The sequence below is a fragment of the Osmerus eperlanus genome, chromosome 21 (assembly GCF_963692335.1).
Source record: "Osmerus eperlanus chromosome 21, fOsmEpe2.1, whole genome shotgun sequence".
Classification (NCBI taxonomy): domain Eukaryota; kingdom Metazoa; phylum Chordata; class Actinopteri; order Osmeriformes; family Osmeridae; genus Osmerus; species Osmerus eperlanus.
The window spans coordinates 4,026,025-4,048,814 of NC_085038.1; the positions used below are offsets into that span (position 1 = coordinate 4,026,025).

The 22,790-nt window shown below is 46.2% G+C and overlaps 4 protein-coding genes across 4 annotated transcripts; 1 reads left to right on the forward strand and 3 right to left on the reverse strand.

The window, feature by feature from the left end:
- Positions 1–1,171: 1,171 nt before the first annotated feature.
- On the reverse strand, positions 1,172–6,929 carry chrna2a (cholinergic receptor, nicotinic, alpha 2a (neuronal)). The gene is made up of 7 exons (XM_062447226.1): positions 6,460–6,929; positions 5,672–5,823; positions 5,492–5,536; positions 5,255–5,364; positions 4,198–4,417; positions 3,038–4,057; positions 1,172–2,769 (listed from the first exon to the last, which is right to left on the reverse strand). Exons 1-7 carry the CDS (start codon positions 6,524–6,526, stop codon positions 2,644–2,646), a joined length of 1,740 nt encoding a protein of 579 aa, XP_062303210.1. The 5' UTR covers positions 6,527–6,929; the 3' UTR covers positions 1,172–2,643.
- A 1,124-nt stretch (positions 6,930–8,053) lies between these two features.
- Positions 8,054–14,701, forward strand: ephx2 (epoxide hydrolase 2, cytoplasmic). Its single transcript, XM_062447259.1, has 19 exons — positions 8,054–8,250; positions 8,397–8,475; positions 8,664–8,823; positions 9,242–9,432; positions 10,339–10,461; positions 10,569–10,640; positions 10,937–11,032; positions 11,152–11,230; positions 11,910–11,944; positions 12,113–12,139; positions 12,389–12,474; positions 12,606–12,717; positions 12,806–12,880; positions 13,084–13,126; positions 13,276–13,378; positions 13,460–13,529; positions 13,659–13,739; positions 13,822–13,880; positions 14,139–14,701. Exons 1-19 carry the CDS (start codon positions 8,147–8,149, stop codon positions 14,221–14,223), a joined length of 1,680 nt encoding a protein of 559 aa, XP_062303243.1. The 5' UTR covers positions 8,054–8,146; the 3' UTR covers positions 14,224–14,701.
- Positions 14,702–15,508: 807 nt separating this feature from the next.
- Positions 15,509–17,534, reverse strand: plaat1l (phospholipase A and acyltransferase 1-like). The gene is made up of 5 exons (XM_062446969.1): positions 17,397–17,534; positions 17,090–17,219; positions 16,838–16,926; positions 16,524–16,688; positions 15,509–16,325 (listed from the first exon to the last, which is right to left on the reverse strand). Exons 1-5 carry the CDS (start codon positions 17,403–17,405, stop codon positions 16,260–16,262), a joined length of 459 nt encoding a protein of 152 aa, XP_062302953.1. The 5' UTR covers positions 17,406–17,534; the 3' UTR covers positions 15,509–16,259.
- A 1,263-nt stretch (positions 17,535–18,797) lies between these two features.
- LOC134007485 (zinc finger protein 513) lies at positions 18,798–22,771 on the reverse strand. Its single transcript, XM_062446968.1, has 5 exons — positions 22,633–22,771; positions 21,980–22,131; positions 21,010–21,132; positions 20,249–20,893; positions 18,798–19,691 (listed from the first exon to the last, which is right to left on the reverse strand). The coding sequence occupies exons 2-5, from the start codon at positions 22,017–22,019 to the stop codon at positions 18,922–18,924; spliced, it is 1,578 nt and encodes a 525-aa protein (XP_062302952.1). The 5' UTR covers positions 22,020–22,131; positions 22,633–22,771; the 3' UTR covers positions 18,798–18,921.
- Between the last annotated feature and the right edge of the window lie 19 nt (positions 22,772–22,790).

The window sequence follows — 22,790 nt, forward strand, 5'->3', positions numbered from 1 at the left end:
TCTTAAAGGATTTACAAACATATTCTCAAGGACTACATGGCTCATGGACACTATTTCAATGACAGTAGTTGATGTGTTATAATGTGTGTTTTTCCCATTTACTTAGAACGTTGTTTAATTGAGGTTTGATTATAACTTCCCTTCAAGTATAGTTAAGTCAGCCAATCTGGATATCAAAATGATTGTACCATACTAACAAAACCATTTACGAATGTTGTATTGTTATATTCTGAAGTATAAGCAATACATGGACATTTGAAATAGCTGAACTCTGAAAAGTTATCAGCCACTTCACACCTAGGCAGATCTCAGGACGACGCCCAGGTGGGGGAAAACTGACCAATGAAAGAGGTCACCTTCACGGGGACCCCCCCTTTTCCTTTGGAGTATAAAACCCCCAAACGTACAATCACCCCCGCTTGTTCGTAGGATTAAACTGAAGTGCTAGCTACATTTCTAAACTATTCCTCTCAACCTGCAAATTCACTGAGCGCCCGGAACTTTGGCCAAAGATTCCGTTGTTCTATTTTCGTTGGACGATAACGAAACCATTGACTCTACCTTTCTTCAAACCGACAAAAGTAACTACGATTTGCAATATTTCTTACCTGTGACATATTGGCATGTTGTGATTAAATTGTTGATGTTTGATTGTATTTTACAAATGAGTTAGCTTAACCCTTGCTAAGTTTGTTGCCCTTGCTCGTCCATTGTTCCCAAAGGCCTACCCCTCTCTCTCTCTCTCCCTCCCCCCTTTACACGCGCTCTACACAGCCATTGTGTTGCTCGCCCTCATTTGCATCCAGCCACTGTACTACTCTGACTAACCCATAACTTATCTGGTATTTGTTCATTATAATTACATTCTCCTAAATAAATCATTGTGTATAATATTCGCGTATCACTCACGTTATCTGATCTGCTCTACTTTCATAGAATTCACGACTTAAGATTAGACTGATTATTACGAAGGCTATTATTTAAATATTATTCAATAAGGTTTCCTCTATCCCTTTAACAATAAGAGGTGGTGCCCCAAGAACTACATACTTTATTATAAATTAAGTATTGCTAATCTTAAACGAGCAAACCCCGCTACAACACCTAGATTTTTTTATTGATCCAAAGATGTAAAACGTGAAGAATGTGGATCTTAAAAAAGATGTTTTTTATAACTGATTTATTTTTTGAGTTCATTAAAGTGTTTTATGCTTAAGACAAGAGAGAAACAGAAGTGCTTTATCAGGTGAATAAACATGCTGTAGATGTTATCAGGTTATTTTTTGGAGGTGACAAGCTTCCTGTTCCACAAACTACTACAATTCTCGGACTGCTCTTAACTTAGAACGCATACACGCACGCACACACACACACACACACACACACACACACACACAGCAGGGGCGTAGCCAGAATAATCTTTTTGGGTAGGCCTAGAAAAATATGGATAGGCATCTTTTCTTTTTTTTTTACTTATTTACTTTGCGATGTGCACCCGGTGCATAATTTTTCGGAGATATTTTCGTTTTTGGGTAGGCCTTAGAACACATTGGGTACCCGTGGCTACGCCCCTGACACACAGAGAAATGGTTTCAGAAGAAACATAACACACAGCACAAACAAACCACGTCACCTTGTGGAAATACACTGTAGTTCCTACATTCACCAGCAGGAGGGGTACTTTGTACAGATCCACTAGCAGGCAGTTGGCCTGTCTTTCAGAGCTTCCCGGCCTGTCAACAGATGGAACAGGAAATCCGAAGACCTCTGAAAGTATAATCTGATTGGCCTCCATTTTCATGTCGAGTAATTACCAAGCAGGAGACAATACAGCAGGATGGTCTTCTTTCCTGTCACCTGTCCCTCTGTCTCTCCCTCTCCTCCTCTCCCCTCGTCATTAGATTCAGTCATGTCTTCTCCACTCTACTATCGTTTCCTGCTCTTCTCTAAGGTTCGTCGTGTTTCTCCCTTTCATCTTTCCTGGTTTTGTCTCCTCCCCCTGTCCTCGTGACCCACTTTTCCTACACTCTCCTCGCGTCCTCTCCTCCCTTCTCTCCATCTCTTCTCCTTAAATGTCCTCTCCTGTTTTTTCCTCTTGTCTTCTCCTCTCCTCCTCCCGTTCTCTTCTGCTCCATCCTCTCTCAGCTCCAGTGTTCTCGCCTCCTGGCTCAGTGACCAGAAGAGCTATTCAGGTGTCATCTGCTACTCAGACGGGCTAATTGTTAGTAACCCCAGACGCTCAAATACTTTCCATTTCTCTCTCTCTCTTTTCTTCCTCTTCCTATTTCATATTCTATTGTATGATTCTCTATCTATGCACAGTACATATATTCTTTAAGTCTTCTTCTTTCTCACATGCATAAATATTAAATGACAATATGATAAATATGATATATATGATAAAGTATGTGCACAGACATTTAAAACCCCTCACGAAAAACACTCTATACAATGTTCCCTTCTTCTCATATGTCCAGGTTAGAGTGGAATGAAGGGTTCTAATGTTCTACGGCGCAGGGGTAAGATTCTAATGTCAGTGGAAGGTGTGATGTTCTTATGTTCTGTAGAGCATCCATCAGGTTCTAGTGTTCTCTGGAGCTATGGTAAAGTTCTCCGGTGTTCTCCGGTGCAGGGGTCGGGGTTCTAGATCATTCCGGAGAGCCACGGGGGAAGGAAGAGTCCGATGGTTCCTAGCAGACACACGATGACGAACATCCACAGGAAGATCCGATCGATCACCATGGCAACATACTTCCAGTCCTCCTTCACCTACACACATGTACACACACACACACACACACAGGAGGACAATTAGAACTGCTAAACATGCACAGTCTGGGATATTAACTACAGAATAAAAACTGCATTCAGTATCAATGGTTCATAGACTTTATGTAAATCCATATTCTATGTCTGCATAAAGCAGAACTCTTCTTCTACTAACTCTTATCTTTTCAGTTTTCCCATCTCTCCCTATCCCTTTTCCCTGTCCTTCCTCTCCCCATTCCAGTGTGAAGCAACAGGGGCCTCCACTCACAGATACATCTGCATCCTCTGCTCTCAAGTGCTCTGCGATGTAGGTCACCCCCTCCAGTGCTCGTAGTACGGCCGGCGACAGGGACAAGGCCATGTCCTGGATTGTACCATGTTCAGGTGAAGGGGTGTCCCAATGCAGGCTTGAGAGGAGACTGGGGGGTCTCTGGGGGTGCAGCATGGAGCTCAGAGATGACAGGCTGTGGGGGAGGGTGGTGAGGCCAGGCAGGACAGGGGAGGAAGGGGGGAAGGAGGGAGTCAGCCTCCCCCTCACCCCTAACCCTACATCAGTGTCCGAGTCACCATGGACATCCACATCCGCTTCCCGGTAACTACGTCGTACCACGCCCACTTCGTCCCTGTAACCGTGGCGACACACATCCTCGTGTCCTCGGAGATCGACGTCGGACTCCCGCGTGAGCCAGGTGTGCGTGGTGGAGCGGGAGGCGCCGTGGGAGGCGCCGTGGGAGGCGCCGTGGGAGGGGCCGGCGCTCCCGAGGGGGAGGAGTTTGGCGACCAGGCTCCGCCTCCTCATATCGGGCGGCGGGCGCCTCATGCACAGCCAGCGCGGCACCAGGGACAGGAAGAGGGTGCGGACCCAGCGGGGCATGGTGTGGGTGGAGGGCGAGCGGTGGTGCACGTTCAGGACGAAGACGGTGATGACGATGCTGAGGGTGACGAAGATCATGGTGAAGAGGAGGTACTCCCCGATGAGGGGGATGACCAGCGAGGTGGACGGGATGATCTCGGTGATCAGGAGGAGGAACACGGTGAGGGAGAGGAGGACGGAGATGCACAGGGTGATCTTCTCCCCGCAGTCGGAGGGCAGGTAGAAGACCAGCACGGTGAGGCAGGAGATGAGCAGGCAGGGGATGATGAGGTTGATGGTGTAGAACAGGGGGAGTCTCCGGATCCTGAAGAAGTAGGTGATGTCCGGGTAGATCTCGTGGCAGCAGTCGTACTTCTTGGTGTTGTACGTTCCCACTGCGTTAACGATGGCCCACTCGCCACTCTCCCAGTAGTTCTGAGCAGAACAGCCAGAGGACATGTTAGAGAGAATGTGTGTGTGTGTGTCGTAAGAATCATAAGAACAATAGTATGTCGGTGTGTGTGGGGGTGTTACTGTGTGTGTGTGTGTGCGTGTGTTTGTGTGTGTGTATCCACCTTCAAATCGACCGCATCCTCGGTGGGCTCTAGGTCTATCTTGGCTCTGTCATAGGTCCAGGAGCCAAACTTCATCTTGCAGTTCTGCTGGTCGAAGGGGAAGAAGGTGACATCGATGCAGCAGGAGGACTTGTAGATGGCGGGAGGAACCCAGACGACCCGGCCAGTGTGGAACAGGTGGGCCTTGGTCATGTGAGTCACGGCAAAATCTCCATCAGCACTAAAACAAGTTCAAGTTCCCAATTTATGAATCTACAATCTACAAACACAGGTACATTGAAGTTTTCTGGTCCTGAATATATCTACAGTTTCCTAGCTGTCTAACCTAAGTCCTATATGGTGGTTTAAACCTGAATTCTAAATAAATATATCGGTCTCCTCCGTGATCTTGTAATGTCCGTGAACAGTCTACATAAATCCACATAAGAGTTAGACTGGTGTTAGATGCAGGGAGATAGACGTTAACTTCCATCAAGGATTCTAGTCAATGTAGGAAAAGATTAGACTGCAATTTTAGGTGAAGGGTGTCGTACAAGCCAAAGTAGTGAATTTAGCCCAAGAACTGTTCATTAAAGGAACACTGGATTAAATATGAATGAATTGTGATGATGACATACCTCTGATGCATGGGGTTTTTAAACACATACACACACGCTCTCTCTCTCTCTCTCTCACACACACACACACACACACACACACACATACCACACACAAAGGCCTGCTAGCTAGATCTGATGCAAGAGAGCAAGTGCCATATAAAAGTACTGATTCTGTGTGTGTGTGTGTGTGTTGATGTGTGTTGATGTGTGTTGGTGTGTGTTGATGTGTGTTGGTGTGTGTTGGTGTTTGGAGGAGCCATAGATATCACACTCAGAACACACTTGACTGGAATGTGAAGCTCTCTCACACAGCCTCCTGGTTGCTGACTTGAGTAGTTGATTCCATAAAAAATCTCACAGGTCCCTTCTGTGCATGTGTGCGTCTGTGAATGTGTGTGCGAGTGTGTGTGTGTGTGCATGTGTGAATGCATACGTACGTGCGTGCGCACGTCACTCACTTGTTGTAAAGGACGATGTCTGGTATCCATATGAGCTCTGAGGGAACTCTTATGGACGTTACATTGTCATAGTCTGATGGACGCCATCTCAGCTTGTAGTCATTCCACTCCTGGACACACACACACACACACACACATGCACGCACACGTGAGGTTAATGCCATTTACAGTAACACAACACTATACAGTAACAAAACATCCCATAATACAAAATGTGTTGAGTTGTGTCCAGCCTACCTGTTTCAGCCACAAGTTAGTGGTCATCATCTGGTTCTTCTCATCCTGAAAAACATTTGGTACATCTTCTTTCCAATATGTTACAGCCACTGTGTGTTTGTGTGTGAGTGTGTGTGTGTCTGTATGTGTCTGTGTCCATGTGTGTGAGTCTACACATGTGTGTGTGAGGTGTACCCTCACCACGTCGATAAGCTGGGCGATGGAGAGGCCAAACTTGACAATTACCACATCGGAGGTGTTCTCGATCGGGCGGGACCACTTGTTGTAGCCAATGAACAGCCTCTTGAAGAGCTTATCCTCCACATGGGCATGAGTCCACTCATCACTGAGCACTGACACACACAGTATACACACAGATGCCTTAATCAGAGGCTGCCTCTTGATAGAAGTATGATATTCCTATGATTCTGATCCAGGATCAGGCTGGATTGATTGTTCTAGATGATGAAGGAGAAGACTGGAGGGGGGGGCTCAGATCTGAGAGATGTGCCCACAGAAGGCTCCGAAAGGCTTAGCCTGTCAAGCCCTCCCTCCTGGGAACTTTTGTGGTGATGGTTCCCTGAAGCACAGTTAAACCCACACATCTGTGTGTGTGTGTGTGTGTGTGTCTGTGTATGTGTGTGTGTCTGATACGCCAGAGGATAAGTGTCACCAATGGACAAGATCTGAGTCGCAATGAACCGCATCCAGACAATCAACGTGCCTCCGGAGCCCAAGATAACTTTTGCCCGCAGGATTAAGGAGCGACATAGCGCTAAACCTCTCTCACTGGTCATCCCGTTAGATACCCTGTCCCCCAGGGCAAGGTCTCGCCATCACCTGCACCTCCCAGTTACATCATCTCGTTCTATACTTGGACTGTGTTGATTTCAAAGCTTTTCTACAGTGAGTTTGTGTATTCTCTTTGCACTTGCCAAATGTGGACTTTTAATGGACCCTCTACCCATAATAAATTAAAAAACACTTACCACAGTTGATCAGAATCAAGCTGAAAATCGTTGTCGCCATCAAAGATATGTGATTTTTCAGTTCCATATTATATATACGAACCTGCAGTCAACCTATGGATAACTAAACTAACTAAACACTCACTCCATATAGTCACACAAAAGATAGAGTTGGGCATTTTCAAGGCGTCACCTTCTGGATCTCGCTCCTCACCTGACCGTGTCTCTGTACACGGTGATCAAAAAGCCAACCGCAACTGTTTTGCAAGGTGCACATTAGCCCACAGCCAGCCTGGGAACCGGTGAGACGGACTCACTCGCCTCTCTCGCGGGGGCGGGGCATGGCTGAATAACAAGATTTCTCAAATAAAGTTAAATTTAAATAGATACGTCATCTACAATACATACTACAGGTTACAAGCAGAATTAAATTTTTTAAACACATTTAACATAGCGTATATATATATATATAGGCTACATTAATAGAGTGCAATAGGAACATCTATAAAACAAACAAAAAAAACAGTGACCGATATGAAATAGGCCTAAAGACTGCTAAATGTAGAACTACAAGGCTGCAAGGAACATGTGTACTTGATGAGAACACTTGGCTGTCTAGTCCGGGGTGTGTAAACCTATAATAGTATGATGTCAGATCTGGAAAGTAAGCCCGGAGAGCAAGATACTTCTGGAGACTATAGGATGGATAGTCCTATAGTCTCTCTAGTTGGAGGAACTATATCCTCCAAAATCACACCCACCCCTGCCGCACTCTATCGCACTTCCCCCCTCTCTCTCCCCTTTCTTCCCCTTTCTCTCTCTCTCTCTCTCTCTCTCTCTCTCTCTCTCTCTCTCTCTCTCTCTCTTCTCTCTTCTCTCAACCTCAGCATCCCCTTTCGCTATTGCGCTCTCATTTCCCACACCACACGCGCTGCGCGCACACACACACGCACGTACTGCGGTCCAAGGATGATTGAAGTCCATTTAAATGTTCACTTAAAAGCCGGGCGGGACTGCGCACATGGAAATGTGCCAACAAGACAAGTTCAAAAGAGATGATGATTTCATTTGAGGTTTTCCCCTGTACCTACATTTTCATTACTTGGATTTGGGTGACACACAAGCACGTTTTCGTGCTCACATACACGCAGGCACTGTTCATTTAGGCCACACAGTCAGATTAAAGCTGACTGCGAGGGAACGGGAGATAAAAAAGTTTTTTCTCTGATAGAAGCCAGGTTCATTCCTCTGCAGTAGCAAGGAGCAGGCCTTCCATAGCATTCAAACGAGGTTTATTTTTAAGGCAGCCTGATTCACGGGCAGGTTATACAGCTCAGCCTCGGTTGTAAAGTCCTCTTCTAACTCATTACCGTTCCCTACTCCACCGAGGTTGGTCAACAACGACATAAACTCTTCCAACAATTATTTATCTACTCAAGGGCAAAGGCCACGTGAATGGTAATGAATTCAGTTTGAATAAACTTGGGAAATATGGGTGTCACCAATTTACCGCTCATGTAACAGTCTGGATTGTCCAATGTCCATTGGATTGTGTCAGGTCGCTTGTGTGTGTATAATCCGGGTTAGGGGGCGTTACCAGGGAGAGCATGAAAATCCGTTATGTGGAAAGTTTTTGCACGGCTCGAAGACTGCATTTGGTGAAGCGGTCAATTGTCAATGCAAGGCTGTCCGCGATCGGTTAGTCACAATGGCTGGACGCAAAGTGGTATTGTTTAACCAGTGGGGAGTTGTTTTGACTCCGAGTCCGGATTTGGCTTTCGACAAGTATGAAGATTCCCATCAACTTCCGAGGTTAGTTGCAGAATTAAATTATCGTGATAGAATTTGCATTCTTCGCTGGGGACACGGGGTTAGCACAAGTAACGAATTATTTGCAGCGTTGAAAACCTTGAATTGGTTACATTATAGCCAACCAATTTATTAAAACTTTATTTCAGAGGGTTTCTGGGAAAGGTCGCTTCACGTGACGGGAGTGCTATGGTCCGGGCAGAAAACGCGAAGCTGACATTATCTCAAGTAAGAATTACATGGTTCAGCTTTTTATACTCTTTAAGAAGACCATGGGTGCCCGAGCATATACCTCTATAAACTGCCTGACATTAAAGTAGAGGAACGTTGATCTTCACAGCAGAAAATTCAGTTTGGGACTCCTGTGGGCGCACGTGCGTTTGTGTGCGTGTGTGCATGCTTGTGCGTGTGCGCAGATGATTCCAGAGTTCGATGCGGAGTGCGTGAAGGAGGCCGGGGATCAGGGCGTGGCTCTACCAGGAGGTTTCTCAGTGAGAGGGCTGTTTGATGAACTCAGAGAGACACTGACCATCAACACGCCTGTACTGCACACTGCTGATACGCTCCGCCAGCATGGTAACACACACACACACACACACACACACACATGTGGCCTCAGTCACACAGACATGCACAAGCACACACCCACTGCTATGTAACCAAAAACTCTGACACACACTCAAACACAAGGTGCGTTCGACTTCATGCAGCCGCCTGCAGCCGCCTGCAGCCGCCTGCAGCCGCCTGCAGCCGCCTGCAGCCGCCTGCAGCCGCCTGCAGGCGGCTGCATGAAGTCTTGAAGCAGCCAATGGCATTCTCAACCTCAAGCCTGCAGCCGCCTGCAGCCCGTTTGACTTGAAGCAGCCAATGGCATTCTCAACCTCAAGCCGGCTGTCGGCGCCGCCCGCCGGTGCTGCATGAAGTCGAACACACCTATTGATAAGCACACAATGATTTGTTCCAAAACTCACAAAATCCTGTTGGTGTCTTCCAGGGGTGTTGACGGGTGTGTTAGCCAATCAGTGGGTGGATGATTGTGCATCTGGAAGTAACCTCGCCAGAGCCCTGTCACTGATTGGTGGACATTTTGATCTGCTGCAGCAGTCCTGTCGCTGCGGCTTCAGGGTACCTGAGCCCTCCATGTTTACCTCAGCTCTGCAAGTTCTAGATGTCCAACCATCACAGGTAATACACACACACACACATATTTGCAGTGCAGGTGTGTGCAGTGCAAACCTTGCACACACACACACACATGTTAGGATGACTTAAGTGTGCAATATGCCTCTGTCAGCAGCATGCATCCCATAATATCATTACACAACAACATGAATGACTGGGGCTTCTCTAGAGGATAGATGATAACATTTGATCAAGTTTGCAGTGAATCCAGATGCCATTCTCTCTTTACTACTATAGGCAGGTTTGAGTCTCTATGGATATCCAGAGGATTGTATCCAACTCCACTAGAAGATAACACACTTGTTTGCTGTTTTGCCTGATGATCTCTCCTGCCCTAGACTGTGGTTATGGAGTTAGCATGCCATTGTAAACAGTTTGTGTGTGTGTGTGTGTGTGTTGGGTGAGGAAGGGAAAGGGGACCCTTCCGTTTCTGAAAATGTTTTCAAAATGCAGTGTTCAGCAGTTCAAGTTCAAGTCTTTTATTGCCAGATGCACAGAACAACACAGGGTCAGACTGGACTAAAATTCTTAGGACAAGACAACGCAAAGCAACTTGGCATAACATAACATAAGTACCCAGAACATAGATTACATATATGATAATCAAAAATATAGTAAACCTCCTAATATACAATAATATACAATATTCAATACAGTATATTAAACCTCTAAATACACATAATAACCTATACTAACCTTATAAACCTATACTAACCTAAGACAAGTGAAGTACAATAGTGCAATATTACTGATAGTGCAACCAGTAGCTGAAAGTGACAGCATATCTGATTGGTGTGTGTGTGGGTTGATTACTTGCAGTTTCAGACATTTTCTTTGTCCTTGGTTAGTCAAACTGTCATCTTTTCAGGCTCTGTGGTTGGTTAGTTAACATGCCTGTCTGGGTTTCAGGCCGTGTGGGTGGATGAGGATGAGGAGGGTGTGAAGGCAGCAGAGGGAGTTGGGATGAAGGCTGTCCTGGTGAAGGACCTGGCCGGGGCTCTGAAGCAGCTGTCTGACTTCACAGGAGTTCAGGTAGAGCACGGCCTCACCTACTGCAGCACAGTATACCACTACTGCTACAGTGGACATACACTGGTTATGTATTAATCAAGCAGAGTCAATGTGTGTTTCTGTTGTAGGTTTTAACTGAGGATAGCCTCCCAGCAACCTGCCATCCTGAACAGGTTTCTCATGGATACGTAACCATCAAGGTAATATTATTCTCAAGAAATGACGTTACCTCCCAAATTCAGTGGTGAACTGGATATGTAATCCCCCACCTCTCTCTCTTTCTATCTCTCGCTCTCTCTCTCTCTCTCTCTCTCTCTCTCTGTCTCTCTCTCACTCACACACTTTATTTCTCACTCTCTCCCACTCTTTCTTTCTTTCTGTCACACTTTATCTCTCTTTATTTCCTTCTATCTCATCTTTCTTTCACTCACTCACTCACACACAAACACACACACACACACACACACACACACACACACTTCCTGTCTCTCTCCAGCCAGGGGTACAGATCCATTATGTGGAGAAGGGAGTGGGTCCTCCAGTGCTATTGTTTCATGGCTTTCCTGAGAGCTGGTACTCCTGGAGGTACCAGGTATGCATATAAACACACACACACATTCACAGTCACTCATGCACAAATGCATGGCTGTATCTCCCATGTGGTGATGTGTGTATCACCAGCATAGTAATGTGTGTGTGTGTGTGTTTCAGGTCCCAGCTCTGGCAGATGCAGGGTTCAGGGTGTTGGCTCTGGACATGAAGGGCTACGGAGCCTCCTCAGCTCCCCCAGGTTAGACTGACTGAGTGTGTGTGTCTCTGTGTGCGTGTCTCTGTGTGCGTGTCTCTGTGTGTGTGTCTCTGTGTGCGTGTCTCTGTGTGTTTGCATGTGTGACTGTGTGTGTGTGTGTCCACAACAGTATGCATGTTTGTGACGGTAAATATGGTTATATGTTTCTGGAAACATCATGTCAGCCACTTCCTTCTCAGTTTTGGTTATTTCACTTCTCCGGCGTTGAGCAAGGAAACGTGTCTAACCAGCTTCCTCTTCTTTATCTGTGTTCCTGTCTACCTTCTCATTCTCATCGAGAACGAAAAGAACAATGAGAAGAATGTCTTCGAATGATATTGTGTGATATTGCTCAGGGGTAAATTGTCAGAAGATTGTGTGTGAAGCACTTTTCCTCAAATGACAATGACATCATATCCTGCTGTGTTACCATAGCGCCACCATGTTACCATGTACTGTAACATCTGGGGTCTGTTAGCATGTCTTCTCAGTGTTACATATTAGTTATATCATATGTATTCTATGAACTTATATGTATAATTGGTTTCCTTTAAATAAATTGCTTAGATTACTTAGTTAGATGTAATAATTTTGATCAGAAGTTATGAGTATTCTGAACTTTGGGAGTTTACAGTGTAGAGCGCTAGTAAATGCTACCCCTTTTGATTCTGTTTCTCTGCAGACATAAAGGAGTATTCTCAGGAAGAGCTGTGCAAGGTAACCCACACACAGTCACACACACACATACACAAGAAACCGGGCCTGTTAGTAGAAGGCAGTTTATACCAGGATTCCAGTACAATGCAAACACGTGCACACACACATCCAATCAGTCACTCAGACAGAAGCATGATTGGTTAATATGTATGTTGTCGTCTCCCATAGGATCTGGTGGTCTTTCTGGATAAGATGGTGAGTCTTCTTATCTGGTCTTGGAGAACTACAGAATAGAGCTAATACAGTCCCAGCAATCAGCAATGAGCTCTCCATCTCATTTTCTCTGCCTCTTTCCTCCCTCTCTCTCTCCTCCCTCTCTCTCTTCTCCCTCTCTCTCCTCCCTCTCTCTCTCCTCCCTCTCTCTCTCCTCCCTCCCTCTCTCTCTCCTCCCTCTCCCTCTCTATCATCCGTCTGTTTTTCATCCCCGTCTGGCCCTGTATCCAGGGTATTCCCCAGGTGACCCTGATTGGTCATGATTGGGGTGGGTCTCTGGTCTGGAGCATGGCACAGTGCCACCCTGAGAGAGTCCGGTATGTCACGCCACACACACACACTGTCTCACACCTACACTATTCATACAAACCCAATCTGTGTGCTTGTGAGCTTTTTGTATGTATTCATCAGTGTGTGTGTGTGTGTGTGTTTGTGTGTGTATGTACAGGGCGGTAGCATCTCTGAACACTCCACTGTTTCCTGTGGACCCTGCCAGCCCTCCCATGGAGAGGTTGAAGGCTATGCCCATATTTGACTACCAGATCTACTTCCAGACCCCTGTGAGTATGTGTTGAGGTGGGAAAGATTGTTGCTCTTATCTCCATGTGGTTATGTTATTTTGTGTGTGTGCGCATGTGTGTGTCACAGGGAGTTGCAGAGGCAGAGTTAGAGAAAGATTTAGAACGGACATTTAAGATCTTCTTCTTCGGGAGTAGGGATAAGGTAAGTCAAAGTACTGTGGTGGAAATGACATTTATGTCTCAAGAAACGTGAGACTATTGTCTTCGGACAAACAGTGAAAGCAGAAGCCAGTTCTTTTCCATTTTAACTATGTTGTGTCATTTGCACAATCACTACACACACACACACACACACACACACCCTTACACACCTACAAACCAGTGTGGTTGTTTCTCCCTATCCAGACCGGTGGTGGTGGGCTCAGCACTGCTGGGGTTTGTGCCAGAGGTAAGCCAGGAAGTAAACCTACAGTAGTATTTTGATTGGATGGCATGGATTTAGGTCTCTACCTATCAACTCCTGCCAGCCTATCTCAGTTGGTTATTGATAGTAGACAGCTGTGTATTACGTGAGTGTGTGTGTGTGTGTGTGTGTAGGAGGTCTGTTTGTGGGGGTTCCAGAAGAGGTTCCCAGGAGTTCCATCCTCTCTGAGGATGCTCTGCAGTTCTATGTCACAGAGTATAAGAAGAATGGTTTCCGGTATGCACACACACACACACACATTGACAGCCTGGTTTTCAGGGGCATGGAGCTGAATCTGGTGTTGTTCTGCTTTCCCAGCGGTCCGTTGAACTGGTACCGTAACGTGGAGAAGAACTGGGCCTGGTTGTGTTCTCGTCCCCGGACCCAGGTACTGTATACCCAGCAGCTCACCACCTCACCACTACTACCAGGTTGAGAAATACAACACAAAACAACTGAGTGCAGTCAGTATGTAGGGGTAATCACCAACTCAGATGTATGTGCATCTGTGTTTTAGCTGCTGATGCCGGCTCTGATGGTGACCACAGGGAAAGATCCGGTTCTTCTGCCTGTGTTCTCGAAGGGCATGGAGAACATGGTGAGAACACACACAAACACGCAGACACACATACAAAGTACATGTCAATAATACATAATAATGTTATTCCTTTATCTGTAAGATTCCCAATTTGACTAGAGGGCACATTGAAGAGTGTGGACACTGGACACAGATAGAGAAGTAAGTGTGTATGTGTGTGTGTGTGTGTGTGTGTGTGTGTGTGTGTGTGAGTGTGTGTGTGAGTGTGCTTGTGAGCTTGTATGTTATTACAACTTCCGAAAAGGAAAGCTGGTCAATTGCTATTCCCTCTCATTTAACCTTTTATACCTTACCCTTCATTAGGAGTTGAGTACAGAGTTTATTGATTGACAGTGAATTAAAGATACAGTGTCGTAAGTGTTGTATGACTAAAGTGTGTGTGTGTGTGTGTGTGTCCAGACCAGCTCAGCTGAACAAGATCTTGATCTCCTGGCTTCAGGACACTCTGGGGAAGACTGGCATCACCATGACGCCCAGACTGTGAACAAGAGAGAGAGAGAAATGTATTGATGATACATTGAGAGGGGGAGTGTGAATTAGGGTATGGTGAAAACAGTGTTGAGAATGACAGGGAAGGAGAATGTGCGTGCATGCACTCACAGTAACACATTAAAAAACATGCAAGCACGCACAGTCACACACATTACACATACAAACACACCGCTTGTATTACAGTATTATCAATCTGTCTTTGAATTATTATCAACATGGTGTTTTTGTCTTTCAATAAGACCTCAGAGTATTACAACATAGAAGTATTTCATAGATTTCAACTGTACTGAGAAAATTGTCACGTTTTCAATTCTCACTAACATGACAGTATAGTTAGTCTGTCACACATCTTTTGGAAAAAAATTCTCTTATAGTATCAACACAAGCATTTAACAGAATTAATAACCTTTTATGAATGTATGTTTGCTTCAACTGTCTCCTCTGTTTAATAAAGCTGTACCAGACTGATTACGCTGATTATCTCTGGTCAGGAGACACATGGGGGAAGGTGGGAGGGGGAGAAAGAGCGAGCTTAGAAAAGGCATGTGTGGCTTCCGTCTGAGAAGGAGACAAAGGGAGAGGGGGACGGGTGGACAAGGAGAGAAGTGAAGGAGGGAAAGAGTGGGTGATGATATAGACAGGGTCAGAGTAACAGCCCCTCTCCTCTCCCACTCATTGTCACCTCCCTCTCCCTTCCCTCTCTCTGTTTCTCTTTCTTGGTCTATGTCTCTTTCTCTTCCCCTCTCTATCTCTGTCTCCCTTTCGGTTTCCTCCTCTATGGACCACAGACCCTAACACTGCCCCTAACCCCATTAGCCTAGCAGCCAGGCTGCTGATTAGCATATTAATTATGGGGCAATTAATATATTCCTACTCTTTATTTATAAGTCGAAGAGCAAAAATTGAGCTGTAAGAAGATCCTTCAGCCATATTTGAACTCAAGACCGACCTGTTGTTTTTACCCCTTTTAGGGGGTCCAAGTCTTGAGTGATCAGGCATAAAGATGTGTCTCCCTGTCTCACTGTACTACAGCTGAAGAGGAAGAGAATGGGGATTATAAAAATGGAACCCTAATATTAAATATCAGTTTGCTCGAGTGGAATTCAAACACTTCCTCAGTGAATCTATTAGGGATTTAATCTTCCTCTTCATATATTCCAACACATTAGAAGAGACTTTAGTGAGAAAATGCTTTTTGTCAATCACATTTATTTATTGTGCTTCATATTTTCAATTCCCAGAAGACACAAACAACAAAATAATTATTTTTGTCAACGCTTGTTCTTTATATTTTTATTACAAAATAATAATAAAACAGTATCCTGACAACTGATTTACCTAAAATAAAATAAAAAAACGTTATTGCAAGTAGACATAATGTTGGTTCATTGGCCTGACTACAGATCATACACTGTATGTACATGTGACTATAAGGTTCCAAATTTGAACAAAAGGCTAAGAGGGATGGCTCTATTAAATCAGTAGCCAAAAAAATATTGCAATGAAAGTGTGTGTGTGTGTGTGTGTTCAGAACAGTAATGTTTAAGGGAAAGCTGGGTGGAGTTTAATTGTCAGTATGAAGGTTTATCACTCTGCTCATGAGGGTCAGAACTGTCTCTGCTCATGTCTACTGAGCGACAAAGGGAGAGAGAGACACACAGAGAGAGAGAGAGAGAGAGAGAGAGAGAGAGAGAGAGAGAGAGAGAGAGAGAGAGAGAGAGAGAGAGACGGAAAAAGAGGGAGGCTGGGAGGGAGGGACAGAGACAGAGAGGAAAAGATGATTGACCCTAGTGGAGAAATTGCCTACATAAAGCTGTGTATAAGTAAAGTGTAAACTGCACAGTTTAAAAATCACATTTCAACTGTCTTTTATTCACTGCTCACGTTTCACCATGAATCTATTTAGATGTAACAGGTGAAATGAGTGAAATACATTCTGACATTCATTGTATCTTAAATATCAGCAGAGGGTTTCTGCTGCCACCTGCTGGCTATAAGATAGTACTGCAGAATTGGGCATCACTGGTGTTAAAGCTTATTCTTCCTAAACAGGTCCTTCCATGCTGGCATGATGTGTTTGTAGACTCTTTCAATCTAAAAACGATGACAATACATCAATGCATTTACTGTAGACACACTGGAACACCATCTGTCAAGGTGTTTACATTAACACTGATATGTGTAGTGAACACGCACACGCACTTCTTCTAATATGTCTGATTCTGCCCCCCCGCGTACACCTATTATCTGTGTATGGTATTTATAATACAGAAGTGCCCGTTCCACACCCACCTGTTCAGACTTCTTGACTCCGTATCTCAGGAGGGTGGCCTGGTGCTCGCTGTTGTGAAACAGGATGTCGAAGGTGATCTCCTTGCCCAGTAGGTCGTCGATGGCGGGCTTCACCACGGTGTGGTAGTCCCTTGCAGGCAAGGCCCCGTCCAGCATGTTGTTCACCTGGGACACAAGCACAACACCAGGCTCACTGGGGCTCGGGGAGAGGGGCATGTATGGGGTGGTTAGCGTTAGCTAGCCACGCTGTGTTAGCAAGGAGCTGCAGATCGCTAGTATAGACTGTGCTAATGTGTCAGTGTGTGTTGGTGTACCTTGTATTTGCATCCCACCACCTCCAAAGGGTCCAGTTTGACCTCTGACCTCATGGCTCGTCCAAACATCAGCATCTTTGCATCGGAGTCTACAACACACACACAAATTAAAGTTGGACCTTGACGATTAGACAGTAAAACCAAAATGACAGCAGTTGACTGTATAGTATATTTGATGTAATTGTGTAAATGGACACACACACACTCCTGATTGAAATTCTCAGCCTCTCTCTCTCACACACACACACACACCTCTGCACGTGAGATGAGCCACGTAGGGAACACCATCTCTTTCTCCATAATAAATTCCAAAGTGGGAGAAGTACTTATTCCTGCGATACTCCACAATGTCCCCAGGGAAAATCTTAGGATGGACGTTCTTCTAACATCACAGATAAAACATCAAATGAACTTCCATGGTTCCTGTCAGGTCCTAGTTCACTCATCTCTGGTTTCTCTCTGTAGTATCCGCATGCTTATTATCTTGAGTGTATGTTAAAGTGCCGAAATAAAATGTCTCATCCTACAATATTATCATGGATCATAAATACCATCTTACCTGTCCCATGACTGCCTGATTGGACAGCTCCTCTTTCACCACAGCTGATCACGTTCCCATCCACATACACACACACTAGTGTGATGAGCTGAGGTCTATAAAGTGGTTTATCAAACACACACATTTTCAGGCTATTTTACATATTGAGTTTAGTGATGCTAGACAATGTAACTATAGCAATATTAACGGCTGACTAACCAGCCCCACCTCTCTGTTCCTGCTAGGAAACACCTGGCTATCACACCCTCTGACACACACACACACACATTTAAATTAAAGGTCTTTATTTAAAAGACAAAGGCACCATGTTCAGTACACAGAAGTCATAAACCCAACAGAGGTCCTTTAATAAGGGCTTCACTCAGGATCCATCCTCATCATCATCATGACTACAGTAGGGTACAAAAGACTGAGACCACCCCATACTTCCATTTTTGTTTTCATAAAAAATGCTAACACCAAAATATATTTAAAAAAGTTAAACCTTTTATGAATATCTTTATATTTGGTACATGTGTTACTTTTGCCCTAATGGCAGCGTGCATGGACTCCATAAGTTTGTGCAAAACCTGATGACCCATGTTATTCTAGCATGATTTGACAATGTTCCAAAGAGCTTAACTGTTCAATGTGGTCTCAGACCCTGTGGCCCCAGCTGTACCTGACAGACCCAACCTGAACACAGCCTCTCCATATAACCTGCCTTCTGGATACATTCACTATCGCACAATTAAACCTGAGAGAGATAGAGGCCGATCCTGTTCTACCACTAAGCAGGACCGGGGAGCTAGACTGGAGGACTGAGAAGCAGAAAATAAATCATGTGCAGCCTTACATGGCAATGTCTCAATTTCCTCTTTGTGGGTTAGGGTTTGAATCACAGAGAAGTGGTTGATCCTGCATGTTTGATTTCAGCCATGTTTGTACACCAACAGACAAGGCTCACAACATTGTCACTGCAAGGGCCTTTCAGATCAGGGACATTCTAGAACACGCTCAACAACATCTGTCCGTGGATCTCTGTGGTCCCCTACTTATCTCTGAGAAAACATTGATCAAATCATCACACACAATTACAAAATATATATCATTTTCAGCATCTGTTGAAAAAATAAATGCTTTATAAATTCAACAATGAGATTATTTGTTAGTAAGCTAAGTGGTACATATCCCGACACACAATTCAAGCTGTGAAATCTCAAGCAACATAATTTCCAAACATTTAATTAATCAAAAACATCTTGACAGTATTTGAGAAGAAAAAAAACAGACCTCTCTCTTTCTCACACACACACACGGCTTTTCTAATGCCATTGGTACAGTGCAGCACCTAGCCTCCAGCTCACACACCTCTGGAGGCACCTGAGTTCAGCTCTACCTGCTACTGGGTTGAGTAGGCAGGGGTCACCAGTGTAACTACACACACACACACACACACACACACACACACACACACACACACACACACACACACACACACACACACACACACACACACACACTCTCTCTCTCTCTCTCTCTACGTCTACATGTCCCCCTCCCCCTGACTGTGTCCATCCACCTGGGTGTCAGTGACCCAGCTCTGCCCATCGTGCTTGTCCCAGCTGTCTGTGTTGTGGCCGTGCTTCCTCTGGTGCCGCTTGTAGTTGTCCCAGTGGCCCGTGGTGTAGCTGCACTCGGCGCAGGAGTAGGGCTTCTCCCCCGTGTGGCGGAGCATGTGGCGCTTCAGGTTCACGCTCTGGTTGCAGGAGTAGCCGCACACGCCGCAGTGGAAGGGCTTGGCGCCCGAGTGGATGCGCTCGTGCCGCCGCAGGTTGGCCAGGTTGCCGCAGGCGTAGTTGCAGGACGGGCACTGGTACGGCTTCTCGCCCGTGTGCACGCGCAGGTGGCGCTTCAGGTTGTCCAAGTGGGCGGAGGCGAAGGGGCAGTGAGGGCAGCTGTGGGGCTTCTCCCCGCTGTGGGTGTGCGCGTGGCGGGCCAGGTGGTTGGGGTAGTGGGACAGGAAGGGGCAGGAGGGGCAGCGGTACAGCTTGGTGCCCCCGCGCCGGTGCCTGGGGCTGGGGTCCGGGCTGCAGGAGGCTGGCTCTTTGGAGAGGAGCTCCATGGAGCAGCTACGGCACACCTCGGCATCCCCTTCGCCCTCGCCCTCTCCTTCCAGGGCCAGGCCGCAGGCCCGGCAGCACAGGGGGAAGAGGAGGTCCGGGAGGGGGGCTGAGGGGGAGCCGATCCCCCCCAGAGTCTGGAGGAAGCTGGCCCCCTCACTCACACGTAGAGTCAAGTCTGAAACTACCGCTTCTGAGAGACAGGAAAGTGGCCCACACATCATCAGTAATATTAAACAGTTCGTCATTCTAGAAACCTCACATAGACAAACGTGTGTGCACACACATGCACACACAGAGTGAAGTGGACCCGTCCCCATGAACATACTTTGCGTCAATAAGCACTCAACCATACGCAAGTTCATATTACTTCCTCTTTTCAGAAGTTTGGGAATTTTTTTTTTCTCAGTACTTCCTTTTTTTCTGTACTATGTACAAAAGGTTGCAAAATTTATATAAACAAGGAACTATTACTTCATGGCAATAATTACTAATTTTAAGATGAGAAGACATCATAAATCATTGTTTGTGTACATGTGTGAGAAATGTTGTCCCATGTTGTTTGTGACTAAGTATGTGAGGTTTTACTTCTCGAGGCATGTTTGTATGATTCTTCCCTCTGTTGCCTCTGTGCTTGCTGTGTGTGTGTGTGTGTGTGTGTGTGTGTGTGTGTGTGTGTGTGTGTGTGTGTGTGTGTGTGTGTGTGTGTGTGTGTGTGTGTGTGTGTGTGTGTGTGTGCGCATAGCCTACCTTCATCCCTCTCCCCGCGGCTGTTTTTCCGCCTGCCTCGTCTCTTCTCCTTCTCTCTGCGCTGCGGCCTTTCCTGCGTGTGCATGCGCTGGTGCCTCCGCAGGTTTCCTAGGGAACTGCAGGCGTAGCTGCAGAGGTGGCAGCAGTAGGGCTTCTCTCCGGTGTGCGTGCGGGCGTGCCTCTGCAGGTTCACCCTCTGGGCCGAGGCGTAAGGACACACGGGGCAGCGGTACGGCTTCTCACCGTCGTGCGTCCTCATGTGACGCTTCAGGTGGTTGGAGTAGCGCGACGTGAAGTTGCACAGGGCGCACGAGTACAGCTTAGAGACCACGCCCACTCCCTCTTTGCCCCTCCTCCTCCTCCTGGCCGTCCTTCCACCTGATTGGCCGGCCGAGTTAGACTCCTCTTCCTCCTCCTCCTGGGAGTTTTCCCGGGCAGTGTGAGATTCTGATTGGACGCCCTCCTCGCACGCCAGGCAGTAGAGTCCTGACCCCAGGTCCAGCGCTGTCCCGAGCTCTAGGCTGGAACCCAGGGGCGTATCTCCCAGCAGTTGGCCACACCCCCTGCAGGAGAGGAATGCTGGGAAAGAGGAGTCATCCGGGGCTGATGGGTCATCCTCAACGCTCAGAGAAAATACAGCCATCCCTGAAGCAGACAGACAGACAGCAGTGAATACTTCTGTGTGTATGTGCGTGCATGCGTGTGTGTGTGTGTGCGTGTTAGTATGTTCATCCATGGGTGTGTGTGTGTTGCTCACTGACCTGAGTCTCTGTCCAGTCCCATGATCTCAGAGTCTCCGAACTCCAGCTCTCCGCTGAGGAGGAAGTCGCTCTCCAGGACCAGGCAGCTGGGATCACAGACCACAGCCCCATCCTCACACTCCACTGCAGAGACAGAGAGACACACACTGCTTATTAGAGGCTTACACACACACACACACACACACACACAGGATGGTGGAGGGATGACAAGGAGAGAACGGAAAAGGAAGAGCTGGAAGAGAGGTGGAGATTAAAGAAAGGATGTAGCAGAGAGTAAATAGGGGATGAGAGGAAATGAATGAGGCGGGGGGAGGGAGGGACGGAGGGAGGGAAAGTGGATGAGTGGGCGAGAGGAGAAAAGGTGTAAGTAAAGGAGGGAGTGGTGGAGGAAAGGTGGAAGGGAGGTGAGGTCAGGCAGGAGGGTCAGCTGTGGCCCTGATCAGAGGAAGTGGATGCAGGAAGCAGAGAGGATAAAGAAAGGAAGTGGGTGTCAAACTGAGACAGAGCTCTCAGGATGAGATAACACCAGCATGCACACACACACACACACACACACACACACACAAAGAGAGGAAGAGTAGAAGAGGATGATATGGCACGTACACACGCAGACGCGTGCGTGACAGGAGAAAATTGCACAGTTGAAGACAATGGCTTGAAACAGACACACACACAAAAAAAAACGGAAACCTTAGCTATGACATAAAGCCCTGCTAGAAGGCTTAAGGGCTGGATATTTAGGATAATATTATATATGACTGACACAATAGTTAAACTTGTCAAAATAGTTACACATCTCAAAATAGTTATGTCAACACAAAACCGGCAGCAATGAAGTTGTAGTTACGAAGCACGGCTTCACTGACTCGGAACTGTAGTTCGAGGTGGCTCGCACATTTGACAAGATCGGCACGTTAGTTCCAATACGCTTTCAACTAGATATAGACCTATATCAAAGTTCACTACTTACATTTCACCGGCTGTGGATTTGACTGTTTTCTTCTTGGCATCCTTCCTTCTTTCTTTTGTCTGCCTCGTACTCACACGGACTCGGTCACTCGCACGCTTTGGGCGACTCCGTTGTCAGCTCATTCCACCGACACTGTCATCTTCCTCTTCCTCCTACAGCGGATAACAAGGCTATCAGTTGTGTGTCATCGCATCATGTCATTGTTTAGCCAGACTGGTTAGCTTAAGGGCTAACGTGCTACCTTCAGTCAGTTAACTAGGCTACTGTAGCTCTACTTACTTAGAACTAAATACACACATTGAGGTACTTAGATGACAACTGTAGTCAATCGTTTAAACGAATCCATCGACAAGTGTTTGGGTAGCTACATAACGTTAGCTATGGAGCTATGGACAATGGGCTTGTCAATAGTTATCTTTCCGTTCTACATGGCATTAGCTAATGGCGTTCCTACAACTGCTTAACAACAGTTAGCACTAGCTAGCTAGCTAACATTAGCTAGCTTAGGTGGATATAGACAGCGCTAACCTGCTAACGTTAGTAAGGAATTAATCAGGGAAATGACTAACTGGCAAACGTTAACCATAGAGCTAACGTTAATTTTTCAAAACACATCTAAATCTACAGTACTACGTAGCCAAATATATACTCACCAACTCGTGAAATATAAATAGCTATATCTGGTGAATATAAGTGACTTTCAAGAGAGTCCCTCTTTTGTGTACACACGCACACCGCTGGCGGCTGCTTGTTTCCTGGAGTGACGTCTTTGTGCTCTCTCGATCTTGGGTGTTGTAGTTTACAAACCACA